This window comes from Leuciscus leuciscus (genome assembly GCF_965113295.1).
Source record: "Leuciscus leuciscus genome assembly, chromosome: 22".
Classification (NCBI taxonomy): Eukaryota; Metazoa; Chordata; class Actinopteri; order Cypriniformes; family Leuciscidae; genus Leuciscus; species Leuciscus leuciscus.
This window is the reverse complement of record NC_138746.1, coordinates 36,630,951-36,652,793: the sequence shown is the minus strand read 5'-3', so window position 1 is coordinate 36,652,793 and position 21,843 is coordinate 36,630,951. Positions and strand designations below refer to the sequence as shown.

The 21,843-nt window shown below is 43.7% G+C and overlaps 1 protein-coding gene across 1 annotated transcript; it reads left to right on the top strand.

Annotated features, from left to right (window-relative positions):
- Positions 1–19,186: 19,186 nt before the first annotated feature.
- On the top strand, positions 19,187–20,498 carry LOC309486886 (trace amine-associated receptor 6-like; the record flags this gene model as incomplete). The annotated part of the gene is made up of 2 exons (XM_082154353.1): positions 19,187–19,242; positions 19,460–20,498. The coding sequence occupies 2 exons, from the start codon at positions 19,187–19,189 to the stop codon at positions 20,496–20,498; spliced, it is 1,095 nt and encodes a 364-aa protein (XP_082010479.1).
- Positions 20,499–21,843: the final 1,345 nt, after the last annotated feature.

Sequence of the window (21,843 nt, the reverse complement as noted above, 5' to 3'; positions counted from 1 at the left end):
AGTCTCAAGTCTTGCCCACATAAAAATCAGGCGTGTGCACGATACGCACAACTTTAATGGCTTTATCAGATGATTCGAGAGATTATGCCCATTTCAGTGTGTTTGGAATTTTAAATGAACACCGACTAGTTACTTAAAAAAAAAAAAATGCTCTGTTTTTGAAAAAAGAAAAAGAAAATTGTCACTGAAATAAGGTCATGAAACCCATACTGATTATTGCTTCACAAGACTTTTGAAAATTGTATCACATAGCCTAGAATATGTGCTTCAAAACTATGTGAAAACCATCCTGCCTACTCATTCAGATAAAACAATATATTGATTTAAAATTTGTAAGATGTTTTGTGTAAGAAAGCTTTATGCGAGGAGGCGTGAATCATCATGAATATTGATGTGTGGTCATGTACAGAGACTCATATGGTTCCTGTAAAAAAAGAGAAACTATAGTGTGGCGAGGGGGGCGTGGTTCAGCGACGTCTGTGACAGGAGAGAGAGTCGGGAGACGAGTCGCACGTCAGTAGGTCAAGTGCGTAATGACGTACACCTGGATCTCGTTGCAGTAATTGCCGTGGGGAACCGGATAAAAGCTACCTGGAAGTGTGAAGCAAAGAGAGAGAGAGTGGCTGTTGAATCGTGTGCACACTGCTGGCTACAGAGAGTCAAAGAAATTGTTATCAATAAGCTATTTGAAAGAGATTGTGTTTGGAGAGCGCTGAGAGCGCGACTTTTGTTTTGAGAAATATTGCATAAAAAGGGACACACGTTCCACAGCAAGCCGACCCTGTCTCCTTCCTTCTTCCCACAACATTGAACCTTGCTACATATAGGCTGCACGATTTTGGGAATACATTTGAGATTTTTCTGGTTACATTTGGGATTTAAAATTTACAAAATACACACACACATATACAGTGAGGAAAATAAGTATTTGAACACCCTGCTATTTTGCAAGTTCTCCCACTTAGAAATCATGGAGGGGTCTGAAATTGTCATCGTAGGTGCATGTCCACTGTGAGAGACATAATCTAAAAAATCTGTATGATTTTTTTAACTATTTATTTGTATGATACAGCTGTAAATAAGTATTTGAACACCTGAGAAAATCAATGTTAATATTTGGTACAGAAGCCTTTGTTTGCAATTACAGAGGTCAAACGTTTCCTGTAGTTTTTCACCAGGTTTGCACACACTGCAGGAGGGATTTTGGCCCACTCCTCCACACAGATCTTCTCTAGATCAGTCAGGTTTCTGGGCTGTCGCTGAGAAACACGGAGTTTGAGCTCCCTCCAAAGATTCTCTATTGGGTTTAGGTCTGGAGACTGGCTAGGCCACGCCAGAACCTTGATATGCTTCTTACAGAGCCACTCCTTGGTTATCCTGGCTGTGTGCTTCGGGTCATTGTCATGTTGGAAGACCCAGCCTCGACCCATCTTCAATGCTCTAACTGAGGGAAGGAGGTTGTTCCCCAAAATCTTGCAATACATGGCCCCGGTCATCCTCTCCTTAACCCTCTGAGGTCTGAGCTGTTTTCTGGCCCTGGAGGTGTTCTGACATGCTCTGACATTTGTGCTTATTTCTGTTACTTGTGACATTGTCATGGCTAAAGTCTTATTACACTGTATTTAGCACAAACTCTGCTACAATAATATATCAGCAGCATGTGTAAAAGTTTAAGTTTTGAGATAATGACATTTATGCGTGGTTTGTGAAAATACCCCAAAAAATTGTCACTGAAATAAGGCCATGAAACCCATACTGATTATTTCTTCACAAGACTTTTGAAAATTGTATCACGTAGCCTAGAATATTTGCTCCAAAACTATGTGAAAATCACCCTGACTGCTTATTCAGATAAGACAATATATTGATTTAAAATTTCTAAGACGTGTTTTGTGTGAGAAAGCCATATGCGAAGAGGCGTGATCATCTCATTAATATGTAAGCCTTTAACACCTGAGAAAGACAAAGACACTCCCCTAACTGCCCTATTAGGAGCGATCAGGCCCTGTCATTCAGAGCAACCTTGCACAAAGAATGAGGAGATTTAAAAAAGAATGGCTTTTAGATTGTTTGGATTTATTTACAACACAACATAATCCAAAGATACACAACAAATGACAAAAGAGCACATTGAAAACAATGATCCAAAGACAGAGACCTTTGTGCCATTCCTAAAAACATTGTACATACCTTTCATTTCCAAGATGTTTGATTTTCACTTTACCATGTTCATGTACAGAGACTCATGTGAATGTTGAAGTCAGCAGGACTCAGTGGCATCTGGTCCCTGAAAGAAAATAAAAAAAGTGAACATACTGGTATCAAGAGAAACTAGGCCTGCACGATTTTGGAAATAAATTTTAGATTTTTCTGGTTAAAATTGCTTTTTAAAATTCACAGAATACACACACACACACACACACAAATGTTTCCAACAATATATAATATAATGAACACCAGGTTTGTTGTGCCTTGTAGGCATAGGCTATGCGCAGTGCTGCATAAAATAATAATAACAATAACCTATAGCGGCCTATAAATCTTTCATAAATCTAAAAATTTCAGTAACAACTATGCTAGAGAAAAATATATTGATCATCATATGTTACTTCAAATGTTTCCATTCGTTATGATGATATGCAATGAGATAATAGTAAAAATATAAAGCCTATTGTTTGGTGCATTTTGCTTTTCAAACGCGATCATGCTCCAAAATATGATACATTCAAACGCGATCGCGCTCCAAAATATGATACATTCAAACGCGATCACGCTCCAAAATATGATACATTCAAACACGATCGCGCTCCAAAATATGAAACATTATGGTTACCATATTTTACATATCTACATTTGAGCAGATATCCACAAACAGTATTTAACAGTAAACACGGGTCTAAATATTATAATATTCACCATATATCTAGCAACAGTTCAACTGCAATGTGAAGTTTATGCAACAATACCATAAACTAATAAGTAAGAATTTCTTACCTTACATCTTTCTTGTCTTCAAATCGCGTTCTTCTTCTGAGGTAAATCCAATGTAAGCTCACAGCGCGTCTTCCAAACTCGACGAAAAGCAGAGACTTGTGAAGTGTTTTGGTGTTTTGTGTTTGAGGTAACGAGGGCGTTCGCGTTCCATGTGGAGATTTGCATGTGAATCTCTTTTGCGCGAGTGGGCGTGGTCGAATTAAAAATAATTAGCAAGCGTTTGAGATACTGGACATCCTGTTGGTTTTATACAAATTACATAAATAGAGAATATTTGTTTTCAGTTTGAATCCGATCATTTAAAAGTACACACTTAAATGTTTATAAAGGTATATGGCTCATAAATGTGTGAGAAGTATTCGCTGAGTTTTGTTTCAGTTTATAGACGTCTCAAGAAAAAAAAAGGTTTTCGCACAGGCAGAACGCACACCCTGTATATTTTCTTTATTTTACAAAAGCACGTATATGGGGACCGAGATCTGTTTGGTTACAAACATTCTTCCAAATATCTTCCTTTGTGTTCAGCAGAACAAAGAAACTCATACAGGTTTGGAACAACTTGAGGGTGAGTAAACAATGATAGAATTTTCATTTTTGGGTGAACTATCCCTTTAATCATAGATAAAAGGGACAAAATGTATTGCTAATTTTAAAAATTGTTAATGTGATACCAGAACTTGAGTCATTTGGAGTGCTTAAGAAAGAGTAAAGAAATTAGGGGAGAACGTGAATCAGAAAAAGAAAGACCATGGCAAGATCGGAGTGTTTAGATCTGAAGTAAATTCCCCTGGGTGCATGAGCCATGAATGCTGTTAAAACATGGCTACAATCTGAATATGAAAATAGAAAGAGAAGACCATTTCGAATGGAAGGTAATTAAAAAGGGGGTTAAATGAATTCCACTTTCTGTAATGTTGCTGTTAAAGCATTTCTACAACTGCAAAGTTACAATGCACAGTCAAACATGGAAGACTTAATTTAAAGAGATTGCTTTGTAAGGACTACAACAAAGCTGAGAGGGACTGTGCGGCATTCCTTCCGGATAAGTGGCATCGCAAACCCTAAAGTTACATAAATCCAGCTCCCAGAATATGATTTATAGCATATCGAGACAGAATGAGTTAATGAATGACTAGAAGATTACTACGCATAAGCTACATAATTCATCCACTAACATGATGGTGTCTACATCTTGACGCTTCTGAGTCTCTCCATATTTGTCAGAGTCAGGTTTGAACATAAAGCTAAAAGTTTGAAAATGTCTGTGAGAGTAATCGAAGCTGCAAAACGAGCTGTTGAAACTACACCCCCTGTGCCGGGGAGCAGCAGCGTGACTGCATCCAAGGGACTGACAAAAACAATGCACTTTACTCACCCTCAATGACAATTCCAGCATAGTAGATGAAAATATCTTTGGAGCATTCCAAGTCAAACCCCTCACACACACCCTGGGGACACTGGAGACCCACCACACATTGATTTCGTAATTGTAGACGAGGAAGGAACAACCGGCCGTGATCAGGATGGGAAATAAAGGAATCTGAAAAGAAAACCGAAACATTATAAACAAATACTGCAGAAATATAAGCTTTTAAGGTGTAGGGAGCCACACCTTCAGTGATATATTGTCTAGCTGGATTGAGCAGAGCAGAGCGACTAATTTACATGATCACTGTTAGAGGAGGCAGGGTGATGGACAAGGGTTGCTGAAGGGCAGAGCCACCTGAAGACTAAAGTGCGTAGCTATAGCATTGCAGTGGTCAGGAATGTGCTCACGTGACCTTAATCATGAAATTGGAGACTACTGATTGCCAGATAAACTACTGATTGCCAGATAAACATCTCAGGAATAGCATGATCGTCTAACAAGAAGATCTGCCTCGATGTAACCGATCTTCGTTAGCACATACAACATAAGTTTTGCCACCACTTCGAACCCAAAAGGATGTTAGCAGCCACTATAGGATAATTTCTGTAAAGCGTGAATGAACGAAGCCTGAGCAGGCTCGATATATATATTTATTTATTTATTTTTTTTAATAACCACTAATTCTTAATCTTATTAATCTTAGTACAATACTTACCTGAAGTAAGGTGACGGCATACTGATAAGATACAACCTCAATCACACTTGATATTCTGTTGTTGACTTTTGAGCGTAGAATCTATTTTTCAGCTGCACAGCGTACACCTGACATTACTCTCGAGTTGCTCTTGTATGAGTGAAGTTTTATTCACGGCCGAGAGATCGCTGGCCATGGCAACCAAGTGAGTCCCTTGAATAGAAAAATCCGTGAACATTTAAATCATACAGATGAGTAAATATAACGTCACTCAAGTCTTCTTGACTGATTTTTTTTTTTTTTTTTTTGTGATTGGTTTGAATGATATAATTTAAACATAACTATTAGGTCTACTTTATTAATCACATTTTGGCAAAGTCTGTGACCTTTGACCTGAGCATCCTTAGTCTGCCTTCTTTGTACATTTAATATCAAATACCTATTACGTAAATATTTCTATGACGCATATTGGTGGATTAAAGTAGTCGCTGAGAACATTTGTGTTACAGCGATTGTACCATATTTCCGTTACTGAAGAACTTAAATGCAAGTATTAAAAGATCTTGATGATATGAAGAAAGGAAAAAAAAAATATATATATAGTGTGGAACAGTTTTAGAGAATTATCAGCACTGTAAATGTATCGTTTACTTCCTTTGTATTATATACTCCTGCAACATACCCATATAAGCCCAACATATACCCTTCATAACCATGTCTACTACGGCATATGCATAACGTCCAATGACCAACTTGCTTCCTTTAAGGTCAGCTTCTTTCTTTATGATTTGGTCATATATTTACATGTATCATTTTATTTATTTATTTATTTATTTTAGTTATAATTTAACGGCATTATTGCTGTTGTTTTATGTTTGAAAAATAGATAGTTATATTACGGAAAACGAGCTGAGATATACGTAAAATAATATTCCCCCTATTGATTGGTTGAAGTCTGCAATCATCCAGTTATAAGTCGAGATATTTCCGGCGGTCGGGAAGTGATTGACAAAAACATCTCCATAAATGCCGAAACAATACCGAATTCAGAAAAGAGCGTAAAACAAGTTGAATAGGTAGGCCTACTGCTCCTTTAAGATGGAAGGCACTCTCACAATGGTGAGTGAGCAGATGAGGAGTGCGAGCTGTAATATATATAAAGCCGATTTAATATCTTAGTTGCTCTTAAGCTTGTTTTAATTTTATTCAGCAACCCAGTTGTTAGTATTTTGCAACTTCCCATGAATGTATGGGATAAACGACGCTGAAAATAGATTACCACTGCGCTGTGGGATATCAGTTACGTAAGTCTTTGCATATAGGCTACACTTGCTACAACCAGCGAGCTATCCGGCCCTACTTTTTAAAGCGTTACAGTGTTGCGTTGCAGACTGCAGTATCGGCAGTCGTCATTTGAACTTTACCGCTGATGAAGGGAACAGTAGAGTAGCAAGTTAATGTACTTACCTGAAAGAAGTTTAATCATAGTAATGGGAACATGTAAACAGTGGCCGCTGGAAGCGCCTACCAACGTAAAACCTTGAAAGTGGAACTTGAACTTGAAAAACCCTGTGTGGAGATCGTCTCTCATGAGATTTCGAGCTGCCGCACGCTTGTTTCCTACACAAGTGTGTCGCACTCGCGCACCGCGAAAGTTGCTGAGATCTAATCAACGATACTTGTGTTGTTATGGTTGGAATCGAACGCGAGTGAGTGAACGCCGGCGTCGGTTTCTGCAAACTGAATGGAAGCGTAATTGGCAGCGTCAGCATCTGCGAACTCAGACAAATATAAGTACCAATCTTTTATACTGCAAGTGTTAGCACATGATTGGTTATAAGTGAGGTAATACATGACGCGCTGATTGAGTCTTCCTGGCAGAACTTAACGCTACAGCTTTCATTTCTGGGCTGATTTCTCACCTTTCTTAGGATCATTGAGACCCCACGAGGTGAGATCTTGCATGGAGCCCCAGTCCGAGGGAGATTGACAGTCATGTTTAGCTTCTTCCATTTTCTAATGATTGCTCCAACAGTGGACCTTTTTTCACCAAGCTGCTTGGCAATTTCCCCGTAGCCCTTTCCAGCCTTGTGGAGGTCTACAATTTTGTCTCTAGTGTCTTTGGACAGCTCTTTGGTCTTGGCCATGTTAGTAGTTGGATTCGTACTGATTGTATGGGGTGGACAGGTGTCTTTATGCAGCTAACGACCTCAAACAGGTGCACCTAATTTAGGATAATAAATGGAGTGGAGGTGGACATTTTAAAGGCGGACTAACAGGTCTTTGAGGGTCAGAATTCTAGCTGATAGATAGGTGTTCAAATACTTATTTGCAGCTGTATCATACAAATAAATAGTTAAAAAATCATATATTGTGATTTCGGGAATTTTTTTTTTTAGATTATGTCTCTCACAGCGAACATGCACCTATGATGACAATTTCAGACCCCTCAATGATTTCCAAGTGGGAGAACTTGCAAAATAGCAGGGTGTTCAAATACTTATTTTCCTCACTGTATATATATATATATATATATATATATATATATATATATATATATATATATATATATATATATATATATATAATGATCACCAGGTTCGTTGTGCCTTATGCATATACGTGTAGGGCTGCATAAAATAATAATAACAATAGCCTATAGCATGCGGCCTATAAAAATAAACGTTAAAAATAAACCCTTAAGTAACAACTACACTAGAGAAAAATATATGGATTATCAAATGTTATTTCTAATGCTTCCATTCGTTAAAATGAGATTGGAGTAAAAACATGAAGCCTAATGTTTGGTGAGTTTTGCTTTTCAAACGCACAGCGCGAGTGACTCAAACTCACAGCGCGTGCAGAGAACATTTACAGAAGCGATTGAGCCGCTCCAAACTATGAAACATTATTGTTACCATATAACACATATCTACATTTGAGCAGATATCCACAAATACAGTAAAGTAAACACGGGTCTAAACATTATAATATTAACCATATTAGAGTAAACACTCATACTAGGCTACTTTTGAGTGAATCTGGAGGAACCCTGACAGTACCCCCCCCCCCCCCCCCCCTCCCGAGGCGGCTCTTGACGACTGTGAAGAGGGACGAAGATGGCGACGAGGTCTACCACGACCCCTGGGGGCAGGGCGATCAGGATGGTCAGCATGGAACTGAGTGAGGAGAGCTGGGTCCAGGAGGTCTTCGCGAGGTACCCACGAACGTTCCTCTGGGCCATAATCCTCCCAGTCGACCAGGTATTCAAGATGTGGACCTCGTCGCCGTGAGTCCATGATGGTGCGGACTCGGTAGATGGGCTCTTCTTCGACAGGAACGGGAGGAGGAGGCACGTCACCGGTAACTGGGTCTGTGGGAGGAGAAGTGACAGGTTCAGTGAAGGGCTTTAACAAGGAAACATGGAAATAAGGTGAGATCTTGTACTGCGGAGGAAGGTTTAGCCTGTAGGTGACTTCGTTCAGCTGCCTCTACACGGTGAAAGGTCCAATATATCGAGGACTCAGCTTACGGCAGGGCAGTTGGAGGCGAATGTCCCGGGTCGAAAGCCACATCTTTTGACCAGGCTGGTACTGTGGAGGATCGGATCGACGACGATCGGCCTGGTTCTTGTGCCTCCACACTGCGTGTTGGAGTTGCACGTGAGCCGAGTCCCATACCTTCTCGCTCTGATGGAACCAGTAGTCGATCGCTAGAACCTCAGAGGGCTCACCCGACCAGGGGAAGAGTGGAGGTTGATAACCCAGGATGCACTGAAAGGGGGTGAGCCCTGTGGTGGATTGCCGAAGGGAGTTCTGGGCGTATTCTGCCCAGGGGAGGAAGCGGCTCCAGCTGTCCTGGTACTGGTGGCATTAGGGCCTCAGATAAAGTCCGATCTCCTGGATCTTCCGCTCAGTCTGGCCGTTTGTCTGAGGGTGGTATCCAGAAGATAGGCTAACAGTAACCCAGAGGAGTCTGTAGAATGCTTGCCAAACCCTTGAAATGAACTGTGGTCCTCTATCCGACACTATGTTTTCGGGGATGCCGAAGTTTCGGAACACATGGTTGAAGAGGGCCTCTGCGGCCTCGAAAGCAGTTGGAAGTCCAGGCAGAGGGATCAGCTTGCAAGCCTTAGAAAACCGATCCACAACGACGAGGATACAGGTGTGGTTATTGGATCTGGGAAGGTCAGTCATGAAATCAATTCCAATGTGGGACCACGGTCGTTGTGGGATGGGAAGCGGCACGAGCTTGCCCTCCGGGAGTCTTCTGGGTGTGTTGGTTATGGCGCAGACTGAGCATCCCCTGACGTACCGGGAAACATCTTGCGAGATGGACGGCCACCAGTACCGATGACTTAGGAGCGAGAGGGTACGCCTGCTACTTGGATGTCCAGAGCCCAAAGCGGTATGAGTGGAGTCCAGAAGGGCGGCACGAAGATGACGAGGTACGAAGATGAGCCCCTCTGAACCACCCGGCGGAGCGGGATGACGAAGGTTCTTCTGGGAAATCTGCTTGTCGATGTCCCAGATGATCGGGCTGATGATTGTGGCTGGAGGGAGAATGGATTCTGGTTGAGGATCCTCGGACGATGAATGATGAAGACGGGAGAGAGCATCCGCTTTACAATTCTTGCTACCAGGTCGGTATGATACGATGAATTCAAAGCGGGCAAAGAAGAGGGCCCATCGTGCCTGACAAGGATTTAGCCTTTTCACCTCTCTGAGGTATTCCAGGTTGCGATGATCGGTTATGACCTCAAACTGGTGATTGGCTCCCTCCAGCCAATGCCTCCATTCCTCTAATGCGAGCTTGATGGCGAGCAGTTCCCGATTCCTGATATCATAGTTCCGCTCCGCCGAGGAAAGCTTCTTAGAGAAGAAGGCGAATGGATGGAGTTTGGGAGGATCACCCTGCCGCTGGGAGAGGACCGCTCCAACCCCTGTTGAGGACGCATCAAAACCTCGACATCAAAAGGCAGATCAGGGTTAGGATGGACCAAGATTGGAGCGGTCAGGAAGGCTTCTTTGAGACGTTGAAAGGCTAAGATGGCTTCAGGAGATAAGGACAGAGACTTGGGCCGGCCCTTTAGAGATGAAGTCAGAGGAGCACTGATGGGACTGTAGTTATTAATGAATATTCTATAAAAGTTGGCGAACCCGAGGAATCGCTGAAGAGCCTTCACAGTTGAGGGCAGGGGCCAGTTCCGGATAGTTTCCACCTTCCTCTGGTCTATCTGGACTCCATGTTGGTCTATGATGTAGCCCAGGAATTGCACAGTGGTGGTGTGAAACTCAAATTTCTCCAGTTTCAGGTACAACTTATGAGCTCTCAGTTTCTCCAGAACTAGAGTGACGTGGCGCTTATGCTCTGAGAGAGAAGAGGAGTAGATGAGAATGTCGTCTACATAGACAACCACGAATCTGTTGAGATATTCCCAGAAGACTTCATTCATGTAACCCTGGAAGACTGCTGGAGCATTGGATAATCCGAAGGGCATGACCCTATACTCATAGTTACCTGAGGGCGTGACGAATGCCGTCTTCCATTCATCTTCCCGACGAATACGAATCAAGTTACCGTATTTTCCGGACTATAAGTCGCTCCGGAGTATAAGTCGCATCAGTCAAAAAATGCGTCATGAAGAGGAAAAAAACATATATAAGTCGCACTGGAGTATAAGTCGCATTTATTTAGAAATTTATTTCACAAAATCCAAGACCAAGAACAGACATTTAATCTGGAAAGGCAAGTTATTTAACTACACAGTAGCACACAGAACAACAGGCTGAGTAGGTGTCCGGTATGTTAACGCAGCACATTAACAGTTATTCAGCTACACAATAGCATAAAGAACATATACCTGGGAAGCTGAATAGGCTAAATTAACATAAGCCAGGGAGTAAACAAGTTCACCAAGCTCCCGCGATCTCATTCCACATCACTGAATCCATTGAATTTTCTTCATATGGTGTCGCTTCTGAATAACTCCGCCAACTAGAGCGCCCTCTCGCGGCTGTAGACGGTAATGTTTTCTCTTGGTTCATCTCAGTCTGAATTAATTTTGATATATAAGTCGCACCTGAATATAAGTCGCAGGACCAGCCAAACTATGAAAAAAAGTGCGACTTATAGTCCGGAAAATACGGTATACGCACTGCGTAGATCCAACTTGGAAAAGATACGGGCCCCAAGCAGCTGCTCCAGGGCTGCTGGGACCAGAGGAAGGGGATAACTAAACTTCACAGTTTGAGAGTTGAGATGTCGATAGTCTATGCACGGCCTCAAGCCTCCGTCCTTCTTAGCCACGAAAAAGAAGCTGGAAGCGGCAGGGGACGTAGATGGACGAATGATAGAGCCACTCTACCTTTAGTTAGAGTGGCTCCAGGTAGCAGGTCGATGGCGCAGTCCCATGGCCGGTCAGGTGGTAACTTGGTCGCCAACTGCTTGCTGAACACATCCTGGAACGCCCTGTTCTCTACAGGAATCTCCACCTGGTGCTGGACTTCTGGACTCTCAATGGAAGTGGAGCAAACGGGAATCTTGGGTCTTCCCACTGAAGACGAAGACGAAGGAGAAGAAGAGGGAATTCTCTGGATCTTCTTAACCGGACAGGAACGCTAGACAGGCATGAGAACAGTTTTCTCCCCAGCGAAGGACCTCCCCGGATTTCCAGTCGATGATGGGTTGATGTTGTACCATCCAAGGGCGTCCCAGGATGAGCTCAGCAGTGGACTCCTCCAGCACCATGAAAGAGATGTTCTCTGAGTGTAAGCAGCCTATGCGGAGCATCAGTGTGGGGGTGAAATGGCGAATTCATCCTCGGCCCAGTGGTTTTCCCTGGATGGTTTGGACTCTGAGATCTTGATGACTCAGACGCTTACGGACGTTACATTTTTGAAGGAGCTGAGTTGAAATGAAGTTCCCCGCTGAGCCGGAGTCGAGGAGAGCTTGCGCTGAGACACGAGAGGGTAACAAATGAACAGTAGTGCGATTCAAGGTTTCAATCTCAGGAGGAATTTGAATGGAGCTTACCGCCAGGCACTGTGGTCGAACTGGGCAGTTGCTGATGAGATGTTTATCACCCCCACAATAAAGACAGAGGTTGAGTTGAATTCGGCGCTGACGCTCTGTAGGAGAAAGATGAGTGGAGTCGATCTGCATAGGCTCGGGTGCTGGAGGAGCGACAGATGGAGCCGAGGGCGGAGAGACAGCGGTTGCAGGGATATCACAGGCAGATAAGCGCTGAGATACTCGAATGGTTTTCTGAATGAAGCTCTCGATTCCCATGGAATCGTCATATACAACCACCAGCTGACGGATATTAGGATTGAGACCATGTCGAAAAGCAGAAAATCAGGGCGGTCTCATTCCAGCCACTAGATGCCGCCAGGGTGCGAAACTGAAGAGTGTATGTACTCACTGAAGAATTTCCTTGACGAAGGTTGTAGAGTTGATCGTGAATGGTGAGATCTGAAACTGTCTGGCCGAAAACTTCCTTGAAATGTTGAATGAAGCTTGACAGAGATTTAACCACTTGAGCATTCGAGTTCCAAAGGGATTGAGCCCACTGGAGAGCTCGGCCGGACAGCAGGGAGATAACAAAAGCCACTCGGGCTGAATCATTGGAGAATTGATGTGCCTGCATTTGAAATTATAGTCATACCTGAAGCAAAAAAACGCTGCAGTCCTCCGCCTCTCCGGAGAATGTCGCTGGTCGGGCCATGGGACTCACAGAGGCAGTTGACGAAGCAGCAGGTGTTTGCGGAAGTAGAGGCTGGCGTGCGAAGTGAAGGACGTCTTCGGTTACAGTGGATGGGTTAGCCGGTGGAGATGGAAGTATAGACTGACGAACAGCCTGAACAAGCTCTGCGAAAGGATCGCGTGGTGAATTCTCCACGGGCTCCGCTGGATTCTGCATCCTTGGTCTGGTCTTCTGTCACGGATGGAACAGGAGTCAGACAGGTGGTAAGTGAAACGTAGCTTTATTAACAGAAACACTGAAAAAGATGGAGATATGGTGAGTATGCAGGCAGATGATAATCAGACAGGAACTTAACTGAAGAATAATCAGAGTCTCTGTTTCAGATGGCGGCTGGAAGATCTCAGGAGAAGGACTGAAGACTGAAGAAGGCAGACGGAGCTTCGGATGTAGACGGAAGGCGGATGAATCTCAGGTGAGTAACGGGTAAGTAGCGTAAGAGAGTCTGTGTGTCTTGTAGAGACGAGACCAGACAATGAGTGTGAGAAGAGGAGCTGAATATAAAGTGTGGTGTAATGATGAGAGACAGGTGATGGTGATTAGTACTCCGGAGATGATGAGCGAGTGGAAGGAGTGAGTGAACGAGTGGGAGGAGTGAGTGAATCTGGTGGAACCTTGACAACTTTAATATCATGCTGTGTTTTATTATCGAACATAAAAACATCCTTGTGTACATGTATATAAATTTAGCAATAGGCTTCATGTTTTTACTCCAATCTCATTTCATAACGTACATTTTAGTCTGGCACCAGTTTGACTAGTTGCTACAAAGTTTATATAACAATAACATGCTTACTATTATGAGAGGACATGTCTTACCTTAAAAATCTTTCTCATCTTCAAATCGCGTTCTTCTAATTTTTCTAAGGTAAATCCAAGGTAAACAGGACAGGACAGCACAAACACAACGTGTCTTCCAAACTCGATGAAAAGCAGAGGAGGACTGAAGTCTCTGATTCTTTGTTTAGAGGTGATGAGGGCGTTTACAGGTCTGCGTTCCTTCACGTGGACTATTTGCATTTCATTCGCTTGTGTGCGCGTGGGTGTGGTCACATTAGAGTTAATGAGCACAGACTGAAGAAACTGAAAATGTCATTGCTTTCATACCGATTCCTTAAACAGAGAATATTTGTTTTTGATATAATTTACATAATAAAAAAATAGAGACTCCAAGCTTTGTAAAGACATATGTCTCAAGTCTGTGTGACAAACATTCACTGAGTTACAGTTCATTTTCTGTCGCATTTCAGAATGAACTTCACATTGAGAAAGACGGCAGAACACGCATCATGTTTATTTTCTTTATTTTTTACGAAAAACACAACATTTTGTTTTTATTATGAGTGTACACAAATAAAAGAAGACATTTTAACAGTTTTGAATAATATATAACACCTATTGGTAAGATTAAAATCAACAGAGTATTTTGAGTCTCTTTTGCACTGATAAGAAAAAAAGCGAGCCGGTATTGCCGGCGCGACCGCTGACCCCAGGGTGTTAATTATGTTCACCTGCACCTCCTTGTTATCACCTCCAGCATGACATAATATTAGGGCATTGTACTGTCGGCGAGGTGGAGGACGACGGAGTAACTCCGCTGCAGCCATTCCACTCCACTCCCTCCATCATAATATCATCTGCAGTAAGCCTATGCCCACAACGGATCTGGAACCGCAGCCCACCACAGACCAGGAGCTGATGCCCGCCACGGACCAAGAGCCTGAGCCGATGCCCACTACAGAGTCAATTCCTGTAGCCATGTCTGTCACCTGAGCCAATTCAGTCTGAGCAGTCTGAGCAGGTGTGTCAGCCAATTCCTGTATCCGTTCCAGTGGGAATATTAACAGAATATGAAGGCATGGAGTGGAGCCCTGTCCATACTCCGGGCGCTGCTGTGGATATAATGAACTTGAACTCTTGTGGGATTAAGGAATATGAAGAGATTATTTCCAAACTTGCTCCCACCCACCCAGCCTCCCACTCCCACTCCCACCTCCTCTGCTTATGCCATCCAGTTCTCAAGCCTTGTCTTTGCTGGCTCCTTTAAGCCCTTCGGATCCTCCCTCATTGGCATCACCTAGCAACTCGGATCTGCCTGGGGCTTCCAGTTCGCAAGCTTCGCCAAAAGATGTCGTTCCCCTGGCTTTATCTCAATCCTCTGAGCCCGTCACTCCTCCTTGGCCCATCGACCAGTCGACTCCAACTTGGCCTCCTCACCCCTCCGGCTCTGCCTTGGTCAGTCCATTTTCTCTTAATCCAGGGGTCTCCAGTCCTGCAAAGTTTAGCTCCAACCCCACATAAACACACCTGCTAATCAAGGTCTTACTAGGCAAATTAGAAACTACTAGGCAGGTGGGTTGAGGCAAGTTGGAGCTAAACTTTGTAGGACAGTGGCCCTCCAGGAGCAGCATTGTAGTAGGGCTGTCCCCGACTATGGATTTTCATAGTCGAATCAGAATCGTCATGTCTTGCCTATAGTCGACTAATAGTCGAATCATGTGTATGGGGGTGGGGCTGGGGGCGGGGCTTTAACGTTTCAAAGCCGCGATGTACAGAAAATCACACAAAGATATAGAAGAAAATGTATAAAAACATTTTTGATCAATAAAACTAAGAAATAACATAAATAACTCCAGAAAGGCCACACTGCAGATTTGCATTTCACATGCAAATCAAATTAAATCGGCTAAATTACCTGTGCGAGCAGGCCAGCCTACAGCACAACATCGATGCACCGAAAAAATAAACAATTCATTTACTAAATTAAATTAGAACAGAATATACCTTTCTAATAAATAAAAATACAAAACGAAATAAATCAGAATCAAGTCACAGGATGAGGAGCAAATGTGTGCAAAATGCCTAAAGTGCAGGGGAACATATATTCAAAACACAAGCCACAAAAGATTAGATAACCCTGACAGATTAATAAATAAAATAAAAATAAAGAAATGATTAAAATAACGATAGTAGCCAGAATTTTCAACTTTGTCTTTTTAACTGCAGAAACAACAATAAATGCTAAACTGGAGAGGCAGTCTTTTTAGCTAAAAATGTTCACAGCATCCAAAAATAAAATTAGAACCGGCTGAAAAGTTTTGAAATCACTTGTACCTGATCGAGAGAACAAATCCTGAAAGTCTTTCACTCTGTCTGTCCGTTGGAGTCTTTTCAAATTGTGCGCGCGGATAAAATACATTCTAACGTGAAACCCAGTCTATGCGTGAAACATGTTAACGTTGGCCGGCAGAAGTGCGATCATGGTTTTCCTGATGCTAAATCCAGCCTTGGAGAATATCTGTCAGGCTGCAGGGTAGATGAAGTAGGAGGCAAACTCGCAGATGAAGTAATCCAAGGTTTTAATTCACAATCTCACAAAAACAAGAAACAGGGAGCGTGTGCTCAGGCAAAGAAAGCCTAACATAAAACATTGACCGACAAGTGAAGACTGAAACACTCAGGGCTTAAATACAAGGGAGAACAGATCAGGGAAACAAGACACAGCTGACAAGACTAACGAGAAACCAGGTGATACAAATTAACTAATGAGGGTAACCATGGAAACCAAGGAGTGGCGGGGAAACAGAACAAAGGAAAACATGTGACCAGTGACAAAAACACTCAGACAGAACAGAACTGTGACATAACTCCCCCCTCCCGGTAGGCGCGTCCTCGCGCCGTAGAAAGACCAAAGGGGTGGGAGGGTGTGCGCCCTGGAGGCTGACGGGGGAGACATGGCAGGAAGCCTCCAGGGCGGAGCAGACTGAGGGCGTGGACACGGCGGAGACCCCTCTGGCGGCCATGGCGGTGCGGACCCCTCTGGCGGCCATGGCGGTGCGGACCCCTCGGGCGGCCATGGCGGTGCGGACCCCTCGGGCGGCCATGGCGGTGCGGACCCCTCGGGCGGCCATGGCGGTGCGAACCCCTCGGGCGGCCATGGCGGTGCGGACCCCTCGGGCGGCCATGGCGGTGCGGACCCCTCGGGCGGCCATGGCGGCGCGGACCCCTCGGGCGGCCATGGCGGTGCGGACCCCTCGGGCGGCCAATGGCGGTGCGGACCCTTCGGGTGGCCAAGGCGGAGAAGACCCTTCGGGTGGCCACGGCGGAGAAGACCCTTCGGGTGGCCACGGCGGAGAAGACCCTTCGGGTGGCCACGGCGGAGAGGACCCTTCGGGTGGCCACGGCGGTGAGGACCCTTCGGGTGGCCACGGCGGAGAGGACCCTTCGGGTGACCGTGGCCCCTCGAGTGGCCAGGACGGAGCCCTTTGCCCCCCCCAAAAAAAATATTTGGGGAAAGTCCCGGGTACCAGAGAGGGATGATTAAAAACAGTCTCTGACCGGGCTGATGGGGACCGTGAAGAGGGCTCGGTGCTGGGCAGCGATGAGGGCTCGGTGCTGGGCAGCGATGAGGGCTCGGTGCTGGGCAGCGATGAGGGCTCGGTGCTGGGCAGATCCAGCGGTGAGGGCTTTGTGCTGGGCAGAACCAGCGGTGAGGGCTTGGTGCTGGGCAGGACCAGCGGTGAGGGCTTGGTGCTGGGCAGGACCAGCGGCGAAGAGGGCTCTGAGCTGGACGGAACCAGCGGCGAAGAGGGCTCTGAGCTGGACGGGACCAGCGGCGAAGAGGGCTCTGAGCTGGACGGGACCAGCGGCGAAGAGGGCTCTGAGCTGGGCGGAACCAGCGGCGAAGAGGGCTCTGAGCTGGACGGGACCAGCGGCGAAGAGGGCTCTGAGCTGGACGGGACCAGCGGCGACGAGGGCTCTGAGCTGGACGGGACCAGCGGCGAAGAAGGCTCTGGGCTGGACGGGACCAGCGGCGAAGAAGGCTCTGGGCTGGACGGGACCAGCGGTGAAGAGGACTTAATGCATTCAGTCTCAGCGGGCATGACGTTCTCAGTCTCAGGCTCGGCGGGCATGACGCTCTCAGTCTCAGGCTCGGCGGGCATGGCGCATACTGCCTTGGTCTCGGCAGATCTAGCGTGAAGTGCGGGCTCGGCTGGACTGGCGTTAAGTGCAGGCTCGGCTGGACTGGCGTGAAGTGCAGGCTCGGCTGGACTATGGATGAGGATGGATAGCGTGGCAGAGATGGCTGGAGACGGTGGCGTTCCGGACCGGGACGCAACACTCACCAGACACCGGAACACAGTCTCTCTCCAACTCAGTCCGGTGGTGTCTGGGAGGTTGAGATGTTGATGGAGAGTGACCCCGACCCGGAACAGCACGCTGAGGGTTTTGTCCTCCAAAGTGCTTTTGAGGGCGAGTTCCACAAACTTCCTGGAGAAACTTGATAAATCGTGGTTCTCCTGAGCCACGAGGATGAATTTGAGGCGTTCATCCATTTCCTTGGTCGGTCAATCTGTCAGGCTGCAGGGTAGATGAAGTAGGAGGCAAACTCGCAGATGAAGTAATCCAAGGTTTTAATTCACAATCTCACAAAAACAAGGAACAGGGAGCGTGTGCTCAGGCAAAGAAAGCCTAACATAAAACATTGACCGACAAGTGAAGACTGAAACACTCAGGGCTTAAATACAAGGGAGAACAGATCAGGGAAACAAGACACAGCTGACAAGACTAACGAGAAACCAGGTGATACAAATTAACTAATGAGGGTAACCATGGAAACCAAGGAGTGGCGGGGAAACAGAACAAAGGAAAACATGTGACCAGTGACAAAAACACTCAGACAGAACAGAACTGTGACAATATCCTTTCTGATGGTGTACATCCACACTTTAGATTTTCTTATCCCAGACATTGTTAAAGATTTAAATCCTTGCCGTGAAGACGCTCCTCTGTCGCTCACGGATTGAAAGTGAAACTTAAATCTGTCACGGGGTGTTTGGATTTATTCACGCACGTTAAAAAATATTTATTAAAAGCTTCTTTCTTTGCACATTTTTATATAGGCCTACAGCATTATCATAATAGGCTGAATATTAACGTATTGACATAAAAGCTAGTTCTATGTGAAATCAGACATTGAGCGCCCTCATATAGCCAAAGTGGCATGATCCTCGTTTCATAACACCTCTGCGAAGATTCCACTGTGAGATCGGTAGTCGAATCAGGCTCCTCCTATCGAAGCATCGAATCTTCGACTATTCGGGGTCACCCCTACATTGTACACCCCTGACTTAATCTAAGCATAGTTTAACCAAAGCTGTCAAAGGACAGATCATAGTTTATGAGGACAAATTGTGGTCATAATTCAATTTTGACTAAATGAGTTATTCTATTTTGCCTTTGCATAACAGTCTAATAATATTTCAAAGCTCCTGAGATTATTTCCAGGGACATAAATTGGTGGTAGCCCTATACTGGAAATGTGAAAATATCCAGATTCAATCTTTCATTTTTATTGTATATTAACATGGATATAATTTTGAGTGGAATGGAAGGCGATGGATTGGACTTCTTGCTCTTACAGTAGTGCACTTGCCTGCTGTTTGTTAGAACAGATGCTGTCTTACATAGGCAGAATGTAAGAGTAAACTAGCTTTATTAGATTCGCTAATCCACTATATTGTATAGATCAGATTGATCAGGTCTATGCATATTTAACTAGTGGGTGGATTTGAGAGGTTGTATTGTTGAAAGGGGTGGTCGCTGTGCTTTCTGAATGTATAAAACTGAGTCATGTCAGTGACAAGGACCAGGGGGCTAAACTGACAAGCATCCTCACACAGAATCTGAACTGGGGAGTGACAAACATGGACAATCAAACAATCCAATACTGCTTTCCAAACAACAATTTGTCTTGTACCAGAAGTATCCGACCTGAAGCAGAGTACATTATTTTGTACATTTTCATCGCTGTAACATCAGTGTTCACCGTGTTTCTGAACCTGTTGGTGATCATCTCCATTTCGCACTTCAAGCAGCTCCACACTCCCACCAATGTGCTGATCTTCTCTCTGGCAGTGGCTGATCTGATCGCAGGACTGATTCTCATGCCAGTGCAGGGAATGAAACTGATTGAGCCATGCTGGTACTTTGGAGAAAGATTTTGCACAATATTCCTTCTTATTCTGTATGTGGTTGTCACAGCATCTCTTGGTAATATGATTATTATTTCTGTGGATCGATACATTGCTGTGAATGACCCTTTGCGATATCCAATAAGAGTCAATAATAACAGAGCTGTTGTTTCTATTGTTGTAAACTGGTTATTCTCCTTCTTTTATTCGTTTTATCTGTTGTATGAGTTTTTACTGTATCCAGAGAGGAACCACACATGTATTGGAGAATGCATACATGTTGTTACATTGGAAAATCTTCTAATAGATGTTTTTGTTTGTTTAGTGGCTCCTTGTTGTATAATTATTCCTTTATATGTCAAAATCTGCTTTGTAGCAAAACGGCAAGCTAAGCATTTAAATTCAGTCACAGAAAAAAAGTCAAAATCAGAAAAAAAGGCTGCAAGAACCTTAGGGATTGTAGTACTGGTTTATCTTCTTTTTTGGACACCGTACTATATAGTTACTCTCTCTTTTGGGCATGACGAAAATGACACTCTTATAATTAATGTAATGTTATGGATGTTATGCATGAATTCGTGTGTGAATCCACTTATATATGCAATGTTTTATCAATGGTTTAGAGTGTCAGCAAAATACATTTTGACACTGAAAATATGTGAACCTTCATCAGAATACTTAAATCTGTTCCCAGAAGAGAAATGATCACTTACACTCTTGCATGAAGCACAAATGTAAATTCCATCTGTCTATGAATGTAATAGTTAGGGTTCTTGTGTTAAGCACTTCCATGTCAAACATTAAATGACACCAGAATCTGTGCAACACCTATGTTTGTAAATAGTTTAAATATTCTGCCTATTATGTATACATTGAGAACGTGTACATGTGTAACAGTGAGTAACATTTTTGCTCTCTTGAAGGGCTTAAAATGACTAAGTCAACATTATCTTTAAATACAAAGTAATCTTTTTTTTTTTAAAGAAAACAAGACAATGAAAAATATTTCAATTGAATTGTGGCCGCAATTTTTGTTGTTGTAATGGGCTGAAATAAATATGTTCAGATATGTGTTTGTGTGATATGTTTGAGTAAAAACATATACAGTGTTGCCATCTTTGCCCTGTGTCTGAATTTCTGCATTTGTCCATGTTGTATGTGGTCATATTTCATAATGGTAGGTTTATGTATATATATAGTAAATGTCATGCACAATGGTAATACAGCACCATTTACATTTGACTTATTAAAGATATAGATTAAAAAAAAAAAAAACTTTTATTTAAACTACTAATCTAAAAAAAAAACGGGTTTAATCCACCTCTAAAAAAATCAGGTTGTTTAATGAATGAATGAATAAACTGAATGAAGCATTTATCTAGCTCTTCTAGACACTACTGTACACTCAAAGGATCAGGGGTCTCTCTTCTCAACCTCCACTAGATATTTATCTGTGAAGTGAATTGAAGTGCATATTCAACAGTGACCTGATAGTCTGAACATAAACATCATCATCAAATCAATATTTGTCTTTATTCTTTATCTTTATTGTTTCTTTTTCTTCCTCTGGTTTGCTCACTGGAGAAATAAAGGATTAAAGAATTATGGAATAACTTTCTAGTGGCTCCCTGATAAACGTACTATCTCTAATCTTATCCGACAAGTAATGACTGATACTAACATTTGCATTTACAAAAATATATTTATACAATAATACTATATTAGCTGTACCTTCTCTTCGACTGTCATTTCTATCATATTGTCTCATTCTTTTTCCTCTCATGGCTCCCTCCAGCCAATGCCTCCATTCCTCTAATGCGAGCTTGATGGCGAGCAGTTCCCGATTCCCGATATCATAGTTCCGCTCCGCCGGGGATAGCTTCTTAGAGAAAAAGGCGCATGGATGGAGTTTGGGAGGATCACCCTGCTGCTGGGAGAGGACCGCTCCAACCCCTGTTGAGGACGCATCAAAACCTCGACAACAAAAGGCAGATCAGGGTTAGGATGGACCAAGATTGGAACGGTCAGGAAGGCTTCTTTGAGACGTTGA